At 40.0% G+C, this 20,827-nt stretch overlaps 1 protein-coding gene across 4 annotated transcripts in view; it reads left to right on the top strand.

Moving 5' to 3' along the window:
* The window catches only part of LOC115216769 (kelch domain-containing protein 8A-like), a 37,996-nt gene that overhangs the window by 10,180 nt on the left and 6,989 nt on the right, over positions 1-20,827 (top strand). For 3 of the 4 annotated variants that reach the window (XM_036504300.1, XM_029786342.2, XM_029786350.2), the window contains exons 2-3: positions 14,385-14,779; positions 16,327-16,491. In XM_036504300.1, coding sequence (XP_036360193.1) covers positions 14,410-14,779; positions 16,327-16,491 — 535 coding nt within the window. In that variant the 5' untranslated portion in view covers positions 14,385-14,409. Of the gene's footprint in view, positions 1-7,377; positions 7,509-14,381; positions 14,780-16,326; positions 16,492-20,827 lie in introns of all 4 variants that reach the window. The other variant, XM_036504293.1, reaches the window with a different exon arrangement.

Below are 20,827 nucleotides of genomic sequence, written 5' to 3'. Positions count from 1 at the left end.
ATTGATAAGCTACTTCTAAATTTCAATTACGATCATCCTTATCGAAACTTGATCATAAAACTCATATTAGCCTGCTCTTAGTGGAGCTTTATTACTAGCAATTTTTCTTTCTTTTAGTTTGGGTCTTACTCCACCTGCAGGTTTTAACAAAATCAGAAGCAATCTTTTTAATAGTTCTGGAGTTATTGAGTGCTTTGCCTGCCATGGATTATTAGTGCTTGGAAGATTAGGGTTTATACCAGTGTTTCTTAATCATTTTTTACTCATGGACCCCTTAGTTCCTATTTTACCTGGATGTACTCTCCTAGCTATTTGATTTTTTTAAAAATCATGCTTTTATAATTAAATATTATTGAGAATTGTATTAATGGTTCCGGGTTCAATCCCACTACGTGGCACTTTAGGCAAGTGTCTTCTACTATAGCCTTGGGCCGACCAAAACCTTGTTAGTGAATTTGGTAGATCGGAAACTGAAAGAAGACCGTCGTATATATGTATATATATGTGTGTATTTGTGTGTCTGTGTTTGTCCTCGCAACATCGCTTGACAACTGATGCTGGTGTGTTTACGTCCCTGTGACTTAACGATTTGGCCAAAGATATCGATAGAATAAGTACTAGGTTTACAAAGAGTAAGTCCTGGGGTCGATTTGCTCGACTAAAAGGGGTGCTCCAGCATGGCCGCAGTCAAATGACTGAAACAAGTAAAAGAGTATTGTCGAAGTATAACCAATTTATTGCAGATAACTTTTAACAACAAATTCTTATATAGACCTTTAAGGGCCATATGGATCCTGACTGAGAATCACTGGTCTATACACAATTGACCATGTTCACCACCCACTTCATTTCCTTCTAGCCCCATCTCTCTCTGTCACTCACCTTACACTCCCATGAACTCATCATACCACTTATGTTCATCTTCCTCTAACTTGAGGGTAGGCCCTGACATATGTTTGCCATCATCCTCTTTCTTTTCTATCTGGGGCAACCATGTATCTGCTCTGCAGTAAGACACTTGTGCTTGTCCTTTATCATACAATTTAATGTTTTACCTGGTGCCGGATTAAGACCCATAAAGGCCCTAAACATTTAAAAAAAATTCAGGCCACTCATATTCGTAATTCAAAATATAAATAATGATAAATCATAATTTTCTTTCTTCAAAATGAAATAAAACTAGCAGTAAGATGGAGAATCTTACTGCTGGAGGAGCAATGGCTCAGTGGTTAGGGCATGCGGACTCGCAGTCGGAGGACCCAGACCGGGCGTTGTGTGTGTTTATTGAAAACACCTAAAAGCTCCACGCGGCTCCGGCAGGGGGTGGTGGCAACCCCTGTTGTACTCTTTCGCCCCAACTTTCTTCCTGTTTCTTGAGTAACGCTGCGATGGACTGGTGTCTTGTCCAGTTTGGGGGAACACATACGCTATAGAAACCAGGAAACCAGGTCCATGAGCCTGGCAAGGCTTGAAAAGGGTGCATAAAAAAAAAAAAAAGATGGAAAATAATTAATTTTTGTTTACTTTTACTTTATAAGTATTTGAAGTTTTCTCCTATTTTTTTTTTAATTGCAAAGTCTTCAATCAGATCCTCAAAATGAATCTTGATTAGCCTCCTTCCTCAAATTTCAGGCCTTGTGTCTATAGTAGAAAGGATTGGATGACATCACCGTCATAGTGTTTGAACACCAGGCACATAGACCTGGTTGGCACTTCTCTAAAAGAATACAAGGTTGTGATAGAAGTGAAATTTAAACAGAAGTCAGTGGGCCTGCAACTTGGTGCCTGGAGAGGCAGATCCATGCCTTCCAACAGTGTTGTGGGACACTGGATGGAAGACTGGTTAAATTACCCTGGGTGCTGGTTCAGTCCAGCTTTCTAGGTGAAGAACTAGGACCAGGTGGCGACAGGGTGGCCAATATCACTTAGAAATGGGCTGAGAGAAAGCTATCCCTGAAAGGTCAGGCAGAAGTGGTGAATGCATACATCACATCCATCATCTATTACTGCCTCACCGTCATACCCTGTTCTGGTTCTTCTGCTTTCTGTGGAAGGGATGCGCTCCATTTGCTGTGTATGCCATGACTACTGATGTGCAGACATGCACTGAGGCTGCAGTATCTCCAGCATTTCCTAGATGGTGAGCAAGCGTGGTTGCTGTGTGTTAGATGCAGTTTCTCACAGCTCATCTCTTTGACTGAGCTGTAGTCCTGGATCAAACATAGACCGAGGAAAGACAACTAGCACCTAGTGTTGCCAGGCGCTCACACTCCTCTGCCAGTTAGGCAATGCGATCAGTGGAAGTTCCACTATAGCTTTCTGTAGAGGGTTAGTGGTGGGTAAGTGCAATGACATTCTCAGGGAGACCCTGGGTGTCGACAAGAATGAGTTGGCTGGTTTGTTCCGGGGAACTTTTGGGCCGGGGCCTATGGATAATTTCCAGAAATCCTTGGCCTGGCAGTCCTACTGTGGGGCACTGCCTGTTCAAGATAAACCCTACGACCATGGAAGTGCAATCATCCACACTGTTCTCCATATTCTTGTCCAGTGCCCAAGTATTTCTGACTTGTGGGTTTATGTTGAACCCCTGCTGTCACGTGTGGGATGAATCCGTCTATCAGCTGAGGTCATTGGGAAAATGGTCCCACTGCCTTCCTTTGGCCAAGAAGGCCTAGCTGTTTTCCTTTGCCTGTAGTGAAAGAGGTTGTGTGGTGGACCAGACTGAAAGGGCTGAAGGCAGACACTTTCCTCTTTGGCCATTCAAAGGGGTCCATAGGGGGAAAAAATGGTTGAGAATCACTACTCTACATCATCACTTCCCATGCTATAAATATCAGCCAAATCTTCTTCAAATCAAACCCTACTGTTTTAGAAATAGGAAGATACCTTGTATAATGTGATCCTAGACACACTATATATCAAGACAAGTTGGTCATGCTTGGAATGCCTATGATTATAGGTCTGCTCCATCAGAGCTGACCTGGAGTTAAAACAACAGCAACAAAATTGTACAATTCTATCGTTCCCCACTTTTTTTTTTCCTTTTACCAACCTTTTTTGTAATGACAACACCCTCAATTAAAAATTTTAAATCTAATTATTCTTTTTATCAATGCTCTTCAGCTTTAATTTGTAATTTTAAACCTTCCTAGTTGATAAAATATTGCTATCGTTGCTAAGCTAATCAAAAACCATCAACTCCATGTGTTCCGTGAACTTTGAGCCCTCAATAAAAGATATGGTTGCATTAGTTGTTAGTATAATGTCCCACAATCTTTGAGACACTATTAACACAGTTTGATCCTTTGCTTACTAACCTGCTTGTACAATATATATATATATATATATATATATATATACATAAAGATATTTGATGAGAAATACATTAGGGAATAAATAAGAATCATATCATAATAAGATACGTTCTTATCACAAAAGATATTTACTATGTGGGGGTGGGGTCGAGAAATGCGAGTTATTGGAAGAATGAAAGACACTATCATCAATTATAGTTGGTCTAGGGCTAAGTAACACGAACAACTACATAAACACTGTGTGTGACCATCCACCAAATGACATTCCGAATGGGTTCTGTGAGGTTATTTTAACTCACAAGTCTCTACAAGAAGTTTCTCTGAGACTAGATATTACATCTTAGGCCATTCTGCTTTCGTATATATATCCATTATAAATGTTATACTCATCATTATTTTATTCCATTTCAAGTGCATATATTAATTTAATTCTAGCCAAGACAAAGCTTCTATGATGCAAACATCATGTTTTAAAGTAATCTAAATTAAAACATTCAAAACTCTGTTAAATTTATCTCTTTTTTAATCGTTTACTTGTTTCTGTTCTGGCCATGCTGGGGCATCATCCGAAGAATCTTAATCAAGTGAATTGACCCCAGTTTGCTTGCTTTTTGTTTCTTTGAGCTTGGTACTTACTTCATTGGTCTCTTTTGTCAAACCACTAAGTTACTGAGATGTAAACAGACCAATAACAGTTGCCAAATGATGGTAGGGAACAAACACAGAGACACACACACACACACACACACACACACACACACACCACACACACACACACACACACACACACATACATTTGGGGATGCTGGGGTTGGAGGAATCAGTGGAACAGCTGGCAAAGGCAAATGGAGTGCAGTGGTATTGGCATGTGTTGAGGAGGGATGAGGAGCATGTTCTGAAGAGGGTGCTAGAGTTTCGAGTAAAAGAACAGTGAAATCAATGTAGACCGAGGAAAATGTAGAGGGGACAGGTGGAAGAGGAAATTGGGAGGATGCCCCAAACCAGGCAAGCTGGTGTGAGGGTGGTCGCTATGGCATCAAGCTAGATCCAGCCACCCTCGTTAATGGGGACAAAACCCAGATTCGAAATGATAGATGATGGATATACGATGGGCTTCTTTCAGTCTCCATCGACCAAATCCACTCACAAGGCTTTTGTTGGCCTGAGGCTATAGTAGAATATACTTGCCCAAGGTCACATGCAGTGGCACTGAACCCAGAACCATGTGGTTGGGAAGCAAGCTTCTTACCACTCAGCCATGCCTGCACTTGTCCCCAAAACATAATTTCATCAATAGTTCCCACTCACTTCTTATCAGTTCCTACTCTGAGGGACCACCTGTACTCCTTGCCATGACTCTTTATCTTTTTGTAGCTCTTGCAGATCATTCTCACCCTCTCTTGTAAGTGTGAGCAGCTATGTGGTGTCCCTACACTGAAAAAAACTTACTCTTCTTCCTTCTCCCATACTTTAACCCATCCCCACTTGGTATAATGCCTCCCTCCCCATCCTCTGGGTTCATAGTCCTGTGAGCTGCACAGTGACCTCATTAGGGTGGCATGAAAACGATGGATATACAATGAGCTTCTTTCAGTCTCCCTCGACCAAATCCACTCACAAGGCTTTTGTTGGCCTGAGGCTATAGTAGAATAAACACCCTAGTATACACTGGAAAATGGTTGGCTTTAGGTAAGTATGCAACTGTAGAAATGATACCAAAACGGACATTGGAATACAATGGCATCCTTAGATCCATTGGATCCTGTCAAACTGTCCATCAAACTATCCAACCTATGCTTGCATGGACCATCATCATCCAACATCTGTTTTCCATGCTGGCAAGGGTTGGATAGCTTGACAGGAGCTGGTAAGTGGGAGACCTGCTCCAGGTTCCACTTGTCTGTTTTAGCAAGGTTTCTACAGCTGGATGCACTTCCTGATGCCAACCAGTTTACTGGGTGCTTTGTACATGACACCTGCACAGGTGCTTTTTACGTGACATCAGCCTGGGTGTTTCATATATGACTCCAGCACAGGTGCTTTTTATGTGGCACCAGCACAGGTGCTTGTTAGGTGAGTCCAGCACAGGTGCTTTTTATGTGGCACCAGCTGAGGTGCTTCATATATGACTCCAGCACAGGTGCTTTTTATGTGGTGTGTGGCACCAGCACAGATGCTTGTTCGGTGAGTCCAGCACAGGTGCTTTTTATATGACATCAGCCTGGGGTTTTTTTTATGTGACATCAGCATGGCTGCTTCCTATGTGACTCTAGCACAGTGACTTTTTACATGGCACCAGCACAGGTGCTTTTTATGTTAAACTAGCTGGCCTCGTGTCATAAAAAATGATGGCTAATTGTAGTATTTTATATATAATTATGGATGGTAAAATTAATACACTTGTCAATGTTGTTTAGTGGTTGTCTTTTGAGATGTGACATCAATCATCGTTTGTTGCTGAAAGAACGTTAGTTCACACATACAAACATTCACATACTTCCCTTGTACATGCACACACATACATAGGCGTGGGAGTGGCTGTGTGGTAAGTAGCTTGCTTACCAACCACATGGTTCCAGGTTCAGTCCCACTGTGTGGCACCTTGGGCAAGTGTCTTCTACTATAGCCTCAGGCCGACCAAAGCCTTGTGAGTGGATTTGGTAGACCAAAACTGAAAGAAGCCCGTCGTATATATATGTGTGTGTGTGTGTGTGTGTCTGTGTTTGTCCCGCCAACATTGCTTGACAACCGATGCTAGTGTGTTTACGTCACCGTAACTTAGGGGTTCGGCAAAAGAGACCGATAGAATAAGTACTAGGCTTACAAAGAATAAATCCTGGGGTCGATTTGCTCGACTAAAGGCGGTGCTCCAGCATGGCTGCAGTCAAATGATTGAAACAAGTTAAAGAGAGAGTATACACTTCCATTACACACACACACATTTACATACACAAACATATACCCACACAGAATTGAAATGCTTGATTTTTTTTCACCCCTCCCTTCCTTTCTCATTCATATGTTGTGATGGAAAAAATACAAGAGTATTATTATTGTAGATAATGATGCTGAAAGGCATTGTATTTGAACAGAAATCAAGTAACCAAAGGGTTAATACTAACAACTGCTTCATTTTTTTCTGCTCGAAGTTGTCAACTTACCATCATCTAATTATTACTAATTATCTAATTGATTCTCTCTTCATTTAATCCTTCTGTATTTCTCTTGAAATACTCTGCCTTTGTTTCATTTAATTTTGAAACTAATGAAGAATTTAGTAAAACACACTTGGCTGTTATTAAGCTGGTGTCTGAAACCAATTAGCTTGAAATTTTAATAAAAGGTTTTAATTTAGACCACTTTAAAACAAGAGGTTTGTATCATAGAACCAGGAATGGTCCCAGCCTGGTTGGTATCAAAATTTGGTACAAGGCCAGCAACTTTGGGGGAGGGGCTAAGTCAATTACATCAATACTAGTGTTCAACTGGTACTTATTTTAACTCCCAAAGGATGGAACATAAAGCCAACCTCAGTGGAATTTGAACTCAGAATGCAAAGACAGACAAAATGCTGCGAGGCATTTTGCCTGGTGTCCTAATGATTCTTATTTCTTTACTATCCACAAGGGGCTACACACAGAGGGGACAAACAAGGACAGACAAATGGATTAAGTCGATTATATCGACCCCAGGGCATAACTGGTACTTATTTAATTGACCCCGAAAGGATGAAAGGCAAAGTTGACCTTGGCAGAATTTGAACTCAGAACGTAGCAGCAGACAAAATACTGCTAAGCATTTCGCCCGGTGTGCTAACAATTCTGCCAGCTTGCCGCCTTAAATGGGGTCCTAATGATTCTGTTAGCTCACTGCCTTAAGGGTTACATATATTAACTCTCATTCTACTACAGTAGCTTCTTGTGTGTGTGTATTTTACTTTTTTGTTTTTCTAATAGCCCTGTCGGGAGGAAGGGCAGTGCCCACAACTCTGAGACTGGTCGTGTTGCAAAATTAGCAAACACCATGGCACCCATTTTTTTCAGAAACATTTTTTCATGCTCAGAATTACTGAAGCATGGAATAAATAACATGCATCAGTTGTTAGCTGTCAGGGCACCACATCCTTCAAAACATCATTGTTTCTTGAAATTCACCAACAGTACACTTGATGTCCCCCACCACCACCCTTTATTTTAATTATCTCATTTAGGCACAGGAGTGGATGTGTGGTAAATAGCTTGCTTACCAACCGCTTGGTTCGGGGTTCAGTCCTCACTGCGTAGCACCTTGGGCAAGTGTCTTCTACTATAGCCTACAAAGAATAAGTCCTGGGGTCGATTTGCTCGACTAAAGGCGGTGCTCCAGCATGGCCGCAGTCAAATGACTGAAACAAGTAAAAGAGTACTGTTCACTTCCTGTGCACATTCTATGTATTGATCATGCATTTTTGGTTACTTTGCCTAATTAGTTATGTGAGGAGATGCTGAAAGGTTCCTGGCTTTAAGGATATCACGAAAGGCCTGGTTGGAGGCCTAGCCTTCCAAGTTCTTTTACAGGTCTTAGAAAAAATGAAGAACCACAGCAATAAGTGTGTGAATCTGAGAGAGGAATATGTTGAATAAAATCATAATTTACTGATCCCCCTGCATTTTCTTTTACCCAAAGCCAGGAACTTTTCAACACCTCCTCATAGTGCACCTGAGCACTATATTATCCAATAATGTTACACCGCTAAACTTAGTGGATAGTTGGTGGGTTGGATGTGGTACTGATGAAAGAGCAATAATTCTTGAAATATGTATATACAGTCATTAACAAGTTCATTATCATATGATATTTTAAATGGAAACTAGTTTCCTTAAATCACACCTTACCAGCTTAACATACTAGGTGACTCGGTATGAGATACACTATTCCTTTATTCTTTTATTTGACTCAGTCACTGGGTTGAGGCCGTACTGGTGCACCTCGAATGGTTTATCAATCAACTCAGCCTCAGTACATTTTTTTTAGAATGGCACTTATTCTGTCTTTTTGCCAAACTGCTAAGTTACAGGAACGTGACACAAATGTATGGCTGTGAAACAGGTTACCTCACAGTTTCTTTATTTGCCAAGCATAAATTGGCCTGGAGCTATAATAAAAGACACTTGCCCAAGGTGCAAACTTTTTAACTGTCATGCTTGTGCCTTTGACTGAAGGAAAACGAGGGGATGGTTATGGTTGAATGGTTTTGGTTGTTAGGCCAGTTGGATCGGAACAGAGTGATGCCTAAGTCACAACAAGAACAACTTCATGTTCCCTTCCCCCGCCCCTCCACTTAGTTTCAAAGTAAATCTTGCATAAAATTGTTAACGACGAGCCTTGATTAATCATCAGATCTGAACGCCATTTTACACAGCTAATTATATAAGTAAGTTTGCTTAAACATACCCAGGGTATATAGTGGGATTAGACAGAAATCTGTGGAATTCCTCAGCTAGTAAGTCACTGCTGGATATAATTGTGAGGAATGACATTTAAACAGAATGAGAAATACACAAGTCACCATTGTTCAAAATAACTGTATTTAGAAATTTAAAAAATTAGAGAAAAGAAAGCAAAAACATTTTACACAACACCCCCACCCCCACCCCTGCTGTGGTATGTCAAAAACTAATGTAATTTGATTGAAAAGATAGCTGTTGGTATGTTTCTAGTTTCAATGATTTAGACCATCCCTAGTTTGTAATTTTACTAAAACTGTTAAGAAGTTTATAAATCTACACTTTCAAATTTTATCTTGATATTTTTTTTTTTTCAACTGAGCCTTCTGTAACATTTGAATAAGTGAAATAAATTTAACCCTTTCATTACCAACCTGGCTGAAACCAGCTCTGGCTCTGAGAACTAATGTCTTGTTTATATAAGTTTTGAATTAAAATCTTCCACCAAACCTTAGTCACAATTTATGTTTCTAAAACCAGCTGAATGACAACTAAGTGATTTTACTAAATTCTTTGTTGTATTTAAAGTAATTGAAAGAAACACAGAGCATCTCAAAATAAATGCAGTGACAAAAGAGTTAACTCTGTTGTGTTGTAAAGTGGAGCAAATGGAATGGTAGTTTAAGTAGTAGTTAAGTAATGACTTAACTCTTTAGTTACCATGTTCCTGCCGAAATTACATCGCCTTGTTTCAATTCATCATCATCACCATGGTTATTATTTAGTTATTAGGCCAGCTGGATCGGGGCAGACTGAGGCCTAAACCACTTAAGGGGGCAGACTGAGGCCTAAACAACTTAACGATCCCTCCTCCCCCACCACTGCCCTTCCATCATCATCATCATTAATGTCCGCTTTCCATGCTAGCATGGGTTGGATGATTTGACTGAGGTTTGGCAAACCAGACTCCAATCTGATCTGGCAGAGTTTCTACAGCTGGATGCCCTTCCTAACACCAACCACTCTGAGAGTGTAGTGGGTGCTTTTACGTGCCACTGGCACGAGGGCCAGTTTGGTGGTACTGGCAACTACCACGCCCAAATGATGCTTTTTAAGTGCCACCGGCACAGGAGCCAGTCCAGCAGCACTGGCGATGACCTCGCTTGAATGTTCACTTGCCACCAGCACAAGTGCTAGTAAGGCAATGCGGTAACGATCACGCTCAAATAGTGTGCTTAAACATGCCATCGGCACGAAGGCCAGCTTGTTGCTCTGGCAACAATTTCAAAGTAAATCTTGCACAAAATTATTAACGAGCCTTGATTAACCATCAGATCTGATGCAGGGGTTCCGAAACTTTTTCGGGCTGCCACGCCCTTGGCACCCAGGACACATTCCTATCGGCCCGTCCCCCACACACACCACCTCAAATGTAGACCACTTTCTGCAGCCAATTCAAAGCAACTGTATTTCACAAAGAAAACTTAACCAAATGAACCCTTTATTTTGTTGTTTTTACATCCATCGTCCCATTTTGGCACTCCCCCCCCCTCATATTATTGCCCAACTTTTCTTCAACACCCTTCTGGATCTTTGCAGTATCACCCACTTTGAGAACCACTGATTTAATGTTTGTTTTCCGTGCTGGCATGAATTGGACAATTTGAGGGGAGCTGGTGAACCAGAAGACTGTACTAGATTCCAGTGTCTGCTTTGGCTGGATGCCTTTCCTAATGCCAACCATTTTATAGAGTGGACTGGGTGCCTTTTCTTTACTCTAGGCGCAAGGCCTGACATTTTGGGGGAGTGATGGGGGAGCAGTTGATTAGATCGACCCCAGTATGCAACGGGTACCTAATTTATTGAGCTAGAAAGGATGAAAGGCAAAGTCTACCTCAGTGGAATTTGAACTCAGAACGCAAAGACAGACGAAATACTGCTAAGCATTTCGCCCAGCATGCTAATGTTTCTGCCAGCTCGCCGCCTTAAAACATATTGAAGATATTCTTTTCTACCATAGGCACAAGACCTGAAATTTTGGGAAAGGGTGCTAGTCGATTAGATCGACCCCAGTATGCAACTGGTACTTAATTTATTGACCCCGAGATGATGAAAGGCAAAGTCAACCTCGATGGAATTTGAACTCAGAATGTAAAGACAGATGAAATACTGCTAAGCATTTTGTCCAGTGTACTAACATTTCTGCCAGCTTACTGCCTTGGACTGGATGCCTTTTATGTGACACTGAAGTCATCATGTAACTCGCAAGACGAGAACCCCCACCCCCATTCAACCGAGTGGAGGGATGTGACTTTATGCCAGGTGTAGAGATGCTAAACTATGATTGAAAGACAGCAATAGCTGTGTTGCTGTAGGGATATATATGGTTACCCCATTTGAAAAAGAGGCTGGTGGGGAAGTTATGTCAAGGTGCACCCAGTTTTGAAAATAATGTGGAATTTAACCCTTTCGTTACCAAACCGCCCGAAAAAAATTTTGGTTAATCTGACCAAAGCCACTCGAATTTACCTATTCATATTTAAATGAGAATATCAGAGCAAATCTCTTTAGTACATTCGTGAAAATACGTATTACACTTCGTAAAGAGTTCAACTACAGTTTTGTACAAAAATCGAAGTGTAATTTTAATTCCGTGAATTTTGGGAGATTTTTTTCCGAAATTTGTTCCTATTGTGTTTTCAAAATTTGTAATTCTGACACAAAAATGGATACGAATTTCATTATATCAAGCAGCGAGTCAGAATTCGAAGGATTTTCTACTGAAGACCTTCATAAATCTAACTCTATGACTGAAAAAAAAAAGCATGTTATTTGATAATGAATCTGATGTTTCATTTTCCGAAAGTGAAAACAGTGAATCCGAGAGCTCCGACAGCGATAAAGAAAATGAATTGGCACCTGAATGGAGTGAAAATTTAAAAACTGTTTCTTTCAGTGATTTTTCTGAAGAAACTGGACCAAGCCACAGACTTTCCCAGAAGAGTAAAGCCTTAGACTATTTCTTTTTACTTTTTCGAATGAGCCTATTTGAAATCATTACGGCGGAAACGAACCGTTACGCTAAATGTAAACAAAACGAAAGAAAGGATTGTTAGTGGTTTCCCACAACCTTAAATGAAATTAAGACTATTTTGCCATAAATATTATTATGGGTATCAGAAAGTTACCCAGAATAACAAATTCTATCGTAAAATTTTGTTGTATACCCAATTGAATACTAGCTAATAACCCATTTTCTATAGCGATGTTTGAACAAAATTTTAATAATTTTATATTTTGTTGAATTTACCTGTATCTACCTGAAATTAGAGTCACTTTGTGACAAAAATTATAGTATAGAATTGGTTGAGAACATTTCATTAAATTATCTTCCAAAAATCAGATTGATATATTGATAAATAAAAAAGTTATAGTTGTTTAATGAAACCAGACTAAATTTATGATTATGTTAGAAATTAATTGAAACACATAAGGGGTGTATTTTGGTCAGAAATATAGTAACGAAAGGGTTAAGCTCCATCCAAGCGGAATCACTGCCAGAGCAGCTGTCTGGCTTCCGTGCCGGTGGCATGTAAAAAGCACCATTTGAGCGTGATTGTTACCAGCATCACCTTACTGGCACGTGAACAAAACATTCAAGCATGGTCGTTGCCAGTACCGCTGGACTGACTCCTGTGCAGGTGGCACGTAAAAAACACCATTTCGAGTTTGGCTGTTGCCAGTACCGCCAGACTGGCCCTCATGCCGGTGGCATGTAAAGGTACCCACTACACTTTCGGAGTGGTTGGTATTAGGAAGGGCATCCAGCTGCAGAAACTCTGCCAGATCAGATTGGAGCTTGGTGCAGCCATCTGGTTCGCCAGTCCTCAGTCAAATCATCCAACCCATACTAGCATGGAAAGTGGACATTAAACGATGATGAACTGCCATTATTAACCCTTTAGCATTCAGATTACTCTGCCAAATGTGGTGCTTAAGTGTCATGTCTGGTAAGATCACCATCATCAATTCACTGCCGGGAAAGTTCACCATAAGAAAGTTTAGACAGAGATAAGTTCACAGTAAAATAATTGAAAGAAGACCTTATTTTCAAATTCTAAAGTTCATGGTGAACTTTCTTCATGGGGAATTAATGGCGGTGAACTCTGCGGCAATGAATTGATGTTGTTCCTTCTCGAGCCATGCCTGGCTCATAAGGGCCGGTTTCCTTGGCGTATAAGTTCCCCACCTGGATGGGACGCTGGTTCGTCGCAGGTGAACTGCAAGATGCAGGAGGAAAGAGTGAGAGAAAGTTGTGGCAAAAACGTCAGCAGAAGTTCGCCATTATCTTCTGCCAGAGCTGCGTGGAGCTTAGGTGTTTCGCTCATAAACATACACATCGCCCGGTCTGAGATTCAAACCCACGACCCCTCGACTGCGAGTTCGCTGCTCTAACCACTAGGCCATGTGCCTCCATCAATGAATTCATGGCAGTGATCTTAACTTGTAATCCTTATGTATTCACATTGTTTTGAATTAATCATGCATTATCTCATAGTTTGGGGATTTCAATGATGTGATTGTTTCTTTTGAGAATTACATTGTAGGATGGGTGTGAGAGGCCATGTCTGGCCAGTTTGAACATAAAACAGGTAGAATATTAAATGCTGAAATGTTAAGCTAGTGTTTGGAACATAAATTAACCTTCAGCACCCTGTAGATGCATTATGTCACCGTATGAGTTATCTCCTCTGTAACAGGGCAGTGGTATGAAAATCATTTCTAGAGAAAGTGCAGTGTGCTAAAATTGGTTTGAAGTTTTAAAGGAAGGTTTTAATTTAGATCACTTTAAAATAGGTATTTTATATCATAGGACTAGGGTTGGTCTCAGGCAGGTTACAAATCAAAGGGTTAAAGAAGCAAAATAGATTTCAGTTGCAACATCTAGCAATCAAAAGGTGAGTCCCATGCTAGCTTAGTCATGGCTTCAGCATTGCATTCAAGGAATGAACATGCACACACAAATATCCTGCTGTCCAAGAATTTGGACCTAGGGATCACCATTTCCAGCGACTTCGAGGGCCACCTCCCAGTGGTGTCGGACGTCAACAAAGAGCCCTCGACTACAACAAGACGACCAAAGTGTTTTTGTTTTTTTTTTCCAATATCTGGGGTCTCCCGCCCCTAAGCCCTAGACCATCACCCTTACCCGTCTTGTTGCTTAACAACAACAACACACAAATATCCCATGAATAGGCCAGACATTTTTAATGACTTGATGTTTGTGTTTATGTACTTAAAGATTTATGTGGATTTTTAAAATGTCTTTAACCCTTTCATTACTGTGTTTATTTTGAGATGCTCTATATTTCTTCCAATTTAAATATAACAAAGAATTTAGTAAAATAACATTGTTATCATTGACCTAATGTTAGGAACATAAATTGTGACTAAGATTTGGTGGAAGATTTGAATTCAAAACTTATGAAAACAAGACATTTATACTAAAGAGCCAGAGCCGGTTTCAGCCAGGTTGGTCACGAAAGGGTTTAGCAATTTAAATCATAATGAATGGTGGCTGTTGTGTAACTCCTGTGGTGACTATTTTTATGAGTTCTGTTATATTTCTTGTTGTTGCTTGCAGGTATTTAGTTTGTTGTTTATAAATCATGGCAGCTACAGAACCAAGACAATGGGAAATCCATCTCCCGATGCCATCAAAACGTGTATTTGCAACTCCTGTTATTCTTAATGACAAGTTATACGTTATTGGAGGTTGTGATATGCGTGGCAAGCCACTAGCTAACTTTGAGATGTATGATTTGAAAGCCAATACATGGACAGCCCTCCCTGGCATTCCAACTAAAAGAGCAGGTGCTGCCGCGGTCGCTGTTGGAAAGAAAATCATTGTGCTTGGTGGTGTTTCTGAAACTCAAAAGCCTCTTGATTCAGTTGAGATCTTTGATACTGATACAAATGAATGGACAGTTGGAGAGAGCATGAGGGAAAGCTTGCTTGGAGTTCCAGCAACTGTTCACGGTAAGATTTTTGTTTCTCTCTAACCTTTCGCTAAAATTATTACGTGCGTGTAAATATACCATAATTTATTTTTATTTTTAAAAAATGTATAAACATGTTAGACTCATCCCAATTTCAACTGCATATATTCAGGAAAAAAGAGTGAGGGACAAAATTAGCATATAGGACCCAGGGTAGAGACCCCCTTCGGTCATGAATGACTATGGGATTGCACCTAGAAAGTTACCCTCCAAGGTACAAGTCTGGGCAAGGTTGTTTATGGAAGACCGGCAGTTGCCCACGCATACCAGCCTCCCCTCTCCACGCCACCAATGTTATCCAAGGGAAAGGCAAAGGCCGATACAGCTTGGCACCAGTGAGGTCGCAGCTCATTTATTAATGTGCAAGTGGCTGAGCACTCCACAGACACATGTACCCTCAGGGAGATTCAGCGTGACACAGAGTGTCACAGAGCTGGCCCTTTGAAATACAGGTACAACAGAAAGAGGAAGAAAATTGTGGTGAAAGAGTACAGTAGGGTTCACCCTGCCAGAGCCTTGTGGAGCTTTAGGTGTTTTTGCTCAATAAACATTTTCGATGCCCGGTCTGGGAATCGAAACCGCAATCCTACAACTGCGAGTCCTCCACAGGACCTAGGGTGAGTTTTTGAAATATGTATTTGGAGAAAAAATGCATCTAATATGCTATTAAATATGGTACTTTGTTTCATGGAAATAACTGGTTTCAAATTTTGGTACAAGGCCTGCAATTTCGGGGGTGGGATCTAGTCAATTATGTCAACCCCAGTGCTCAACTGGTATTTAATTTATTGTAAAGGCGGCGAGCTGGCAGAAACGTTAGCACACCGGGCAAAATGTGTAGCCGTATTTTGTCTGCCACTACGTTCTGAGTTCAAATTCCGCCAAGGTCGACTTTGCCTTTCATTGTTTCGGTACCAGTTACGCACTGGGGTTGATCTAATCGACTTAATACCTATGTCTGTCCTTGTTTGTCCCCTCTGTGTTTAGCCCCTTTTGGGTAGTAAAGAAATAGGTATTTAATTTATTAACCCTGAAAGGTTGAAAGGTTGAGTCAAACTTGGAGTTTCAACTCAGAACGTAAAAAAGAATGAAATGCCACTAAGCATTTTGCTCGATGTCAACAATTCTTCTAGCTCACCATGGAAATAATTGATAAGCATTAAAATAAAAATTAAGGAGAGAATATGATCAGGCAGTAAACTATTACAATTCCAATTTTTTTTAAATTCTCATAAAACCTGTTATACTTATATGTCCACTGAATTAAGTTTACCATTTTGTAAATGTTTTGTAATTTACATAGTGATGAGGATTTGATAAGCATTGACAGACCAACCCATGCCAGCATGGAAGGCAGACATTAAATGATGATGATGACAAATTTTAAATACGTTTAGAAAAAATAATTTAGCTATTATATCTGTGCGTGTGTGTGTATGTGTAGAATACTATGTTTCCATGGAAACCAAATCTTAAAGATTGATGTTATGAAACTGGCACTGTTCATTTTTGTTTTTCTACATACAGATGGTAATGTAATTGTCGTTGGCGGTATGGCAGCAGATGGGAACCCTCGTAACTATTTCATGTCTTACGATGTGGAGAAAAATGTCTGGAAAAGCTTACCACCGATGCCCACCGAACGCTATGCAACTTTCTCATTTCTTATAGATAACCAGCTCTATGTAATCGGTAAGTTTTGGAATTGGTAAGCAGCCAACCATGTTATAAGATTTGTGTTTTTACTTTATCAAACCTTTTAAGAGAGTGTGGTGGTGGTGTTTGTGTGTGTGTGTGTGAGAGAGAGAGAGAGAGTGAGAGAGAGAGAGAGAGAGTGAGAGAGTTTGTGTGTATGTATTATTGTTTGTTTAGCCCCAGGTTGGTCTTAATTTAGCAGACCAATGACCAGAGGCAAAGATGATTACAATTAATAAACAAAAAAACAAAAAAAAAAATCAAAAGGTCCTTCCCATGCCAAAGGCTTGTTAGGATGGTCTCCTAGATTCTGTAGTATATGCAGGTGGCATGTAAAAAGCACCATTCAAGCGTGATCGTTACCTGCGTTGCCTTACTGGCACCTGTGCTGGTGGCACGTAAAAAAAACATTCAAGCAAGGTCATTGCCAGTGCCGCTGGGCTGGCCCCTGTGCAGGTGGCACATAAAAAGCACTGACTGGCTCTCGTGCTGGTGGCACATAAAAGCACCCACTACACTCTCGGACTCATTAGGGAGGGCATCCAGCTGTAGAAACTCTGCCAGATCAGATTGGAGCCTGGTGCAGCCATCTGGTTTGCCAGACCTCAGTCAAATCGTCCAACCCATGCTAGCATGGAAAGTGGACATTAAATGAGGATGATGATGATGAATTAAAAAAAAAAAAGAATGGGGTCAGGGATAATAATTCTTTCTACTGTAAGTATAAGGCCCGAAATTTTGGTGGTTGAGGTAAGTCAATCACATCGACCTCAGTACTTGACTGATACTTAATTTATTGACCCCAAAAGGATGAAAGGCAAAGTTGAACTTGGCAGATTTTGAACTCAGAATGTAGTGTCAAACGAAATACCTATTTCTTTATTACCCACAAGGGGATAAACATAGAGGGGACAAACAAGGACAGACATAGGTATTAAGTCGATTAGATCGACCCCAGTGTGTAACTGGTACTTAATTTATTGACCCCAAAACGATGAAAGGCAAAGTTGACCTCGGCAGAATTTGAACTTAGAACGTAGCAACAGACGAAATACGGCTACACATTTCACCTGGTGTGCTAACGATTCTGCCAGCTCGCTGCCTTTAAGTCTGAGATAACAATAAATATCTTAACCCTTTAGCATTTAAACCGACCATATCCAGCCCTGTTTTATATTCAATCTGGCTAGAACTGGCCTCTCACACCTACCCTACAATGTTAATCCAAAAATATATATGTATAATCACATCACTGAATTCTCAAAGTTACAAGATAATGCAGGATTAATTCAAAACAATGTGGATAACTTAACATTGTATTTCACAAAGTAACCTGAATGCTAAAGAGTTAAAGTCCAATGAAAGTGATTTAAATATTCAAACAAAATGCGTAAATTTTAAAAAAAAACTTCAATAATATTTATTTAAAATAAGCGCAGGAGTGACTGTATGGTAAGTAGCTTGCTTACCAACCACATGGTTCCGGGTTCAGTCCCACTATGTGGCACCTTGAGCAAGTGTCTTCTACTATACTCAGGCCGACCAAAGCCTTCTAAGTGGATTTGGTAGATGGAAACTGAAAGAAGCCCATTGTATATATGTGTATATATATATATATTTATATATATGTTTGTGTGTCTGTGTTTGTCCCCCCAACATTGCTTGACAACCGATGCTGGTGTGTTTGCGTCCCCGTAACTTAGCGGTTCGGCAAAAAAGACCAATTGAAGAAGTACAAGGCTTGCAAAGAATAAGTCCTGGGGTCAATTTTCTCGACTAAAGGTGGTGCTCCAGCATGGCCGCAGTCAGATGACTGAAACAAGTAAAAGAGTAAAAAGAGTAATAGAGAAACAATTCTCAACTCTTTTGATACCAACCCGGCTGAAAGCAGCTCTGGCTCTCAGTACAAATGTCTTCTTTACATAAGTTTTGTATTAATATATTCCTCCAAACCTTAGTCACAATTTATGTTCCTAACACTAGCTGAATGATAACTAATTTATTTTACTAAATTCTTTGTTATACTTAAAATTAATTGAAAGAAACACAGAGCATCTTAAAATAAATACAGCAACGAAAGGCTTAAACAATTACAGCATCTTAGTTGTATATAAACCAGTGATAAAAGACTAGTCTTAAAACAATAGTTGGTTTATTTCAACAGACAGGTCTTTTATTTATTTTTGTTTTTTGGACTAGACATGCTTCCAACATTTACAAGTTTTAGATGTAGTTGATTGGAATAACAGATGTGTATTACATGTATTTTTTTTTTGTAGATTGCAGAGGGAGTACAGACAGAATTAATCCCTCTGAAAGTTCAACTCAAAGTATTGTAGTGCTAAACTATATTAAATAAAGTAATTAGACTAATTTTCTGTCTCAGCCATCTTTAACTTCTTTATAACATTAATCCATTACACTTCGAAGATACAAATCTAAAATTTCAATGTTCCTGGGTCCTTTCCTAATAATTAAAGATAAAATATACGTTTATGGATTTGTGTTGCAAGATTCCTGATGTGAAACCATGTGTTGAAACAGATATTGTATTTCGGGATGGTCTTTTTTTTTTTTATATTACTGTTCTTATTCTCACTCATATCTGTTGTCTGGAAATTTTTCGGAATGGACTAAGCAGAGCAGGAGCACACGCAATGACAGAAAATATCACTGAAGAGGTCACAGATGTGTGACCGAAAGACTTCCAGACAACGGACACAAGTTAAAATAAGAACTGTAATAAACCAGTGAAGAATGGATATTTAGTGCATGTGTTTATTCGGTCAAAAAAAATACAAAAAATGACCATCCTGCAGGAGTGGCTGTGTGGTAAGTAGCTTGCTTACCAACCACATGGTTCCGGGTCAGTCCCACTGCATGGCACCTTGGTCAAGTGTCTTCTATTATAACCTCAGGCCGACCAAAACCTTGTGAGTGGATTTGGTGGACAGAAACTGAAAGAAGCCCGTCGTATATTTGTATATGTATATATATATATATGTGTATTTGTGTGTCTGTGTTTGTCCCCCCAACATCGCTTGACAACCGATGCTGGTGTGTTTATGTCCCCGTGACTTAGCAGTTCGTCAAAAGAGATCAATAGAATAAGTACTAGGCTTACAAAGAATAAGTCCTGGGGTCAATTTCTTCGACTAAAGGCGGTGCTCCAGCATGGCTGCAGTCAAATGATTGAAACAAGTACAAGAGTATCCCGAAATACAACAATAATGAAAATATATTTCTCTCATATTGCAATAAAGTAGGCTATATACTAATAATAATAATCCTTTCTATTATAGCCACAAGGCCTGAAATTTTGGGTGAGGGGCTAGTGGATTACATTGACCCCTGTAGTTAACCAATACATTATTTATCCTGAAAGGATGACTAGCAAAGCCGACTTCCGTGAGATTTCAACTGAGAGTGTGAAAATGCCGGAACAGATACCGCAAGGCATTTTTTCCAGTGCTCTATTTAAACAACACTCATTCAGGGATCTTTTGAGCAGGTTGGGCTACTCAGCCGGAAGAAAATTGTAACTGAACCCCCACCTGCATGGTCATGTGCTGTTTATCTTGATATAAGGTCACCATGTAGCACACATGGTCGTGATGCAATGGGCCTGGTGTACCCTTATCTGATGGGTGGTCATGATGGGTATATTGGGCTTCATATATTTGTACCCCAATGTCACTTTGATCACATGCATTTCTTTCTCACTCAATAATATAATAATAATAATAATAATAATGGTTTAAAATTTTGCCACAAGAGCAGCAGTTTTGTGGAAGGGGATGAGTCGATTACATCAACCCCAGTTTTTTCAACTGGTACTTATTTTATTGACCTCATAGAGATGAAAGGTTGAATTCGAACTCAGAACATGGCAATAGGTGAAATACTCCTAACCATTTCATCCATTGCCCTAACAATTCTGCCAGCTCGCTACCTTTATAATAATAATCATTTCTACTCTAGGCACAAGGCCCGAAATTTGAGGGGAAGTGGTGGTGGTGGGGGCAGTCAATTAGATCGACCTCAGTATGCAAATGGTACTTATTTAATCGACTCCGAAAGGATGAAAGACAAAGTCAACCTCAGGTGAATTTGAACTCATGACATAAAGACAGATGAAATACTGCTAAGCTTTTCGCTTGGCATGCTAATGTTTCTGCCAGCTCGCTGCCTTAATAATAATAATAATAATAATAATAATAATAATAATAATAATCCTTTCTACTGGAGGCACAAGGCCTCAGATTTGTGAGGTGGGGACTTGTTGATTATATCGACCTCAGTATGCAACTGGTACTTAATTTATCAATCCCAA

This window comes from Octopus sinensis, linkage group LG1, assembly GCF_006345805.1.
Source record: "Octopus sinensis linkage group LG1, ASM634580v1, whole genome shotgun sequence".
NCBI classification, from domain to species: domain Eukaryota; kingdom Metazoa; phylum Mollusca; class Cephalopoda; order Octopoda; family Octopodidae; genus Octopus; species Octopus sinensis.
This window is presented reverse-complemented; position numbering and strand designations above follow the sequence as displayed.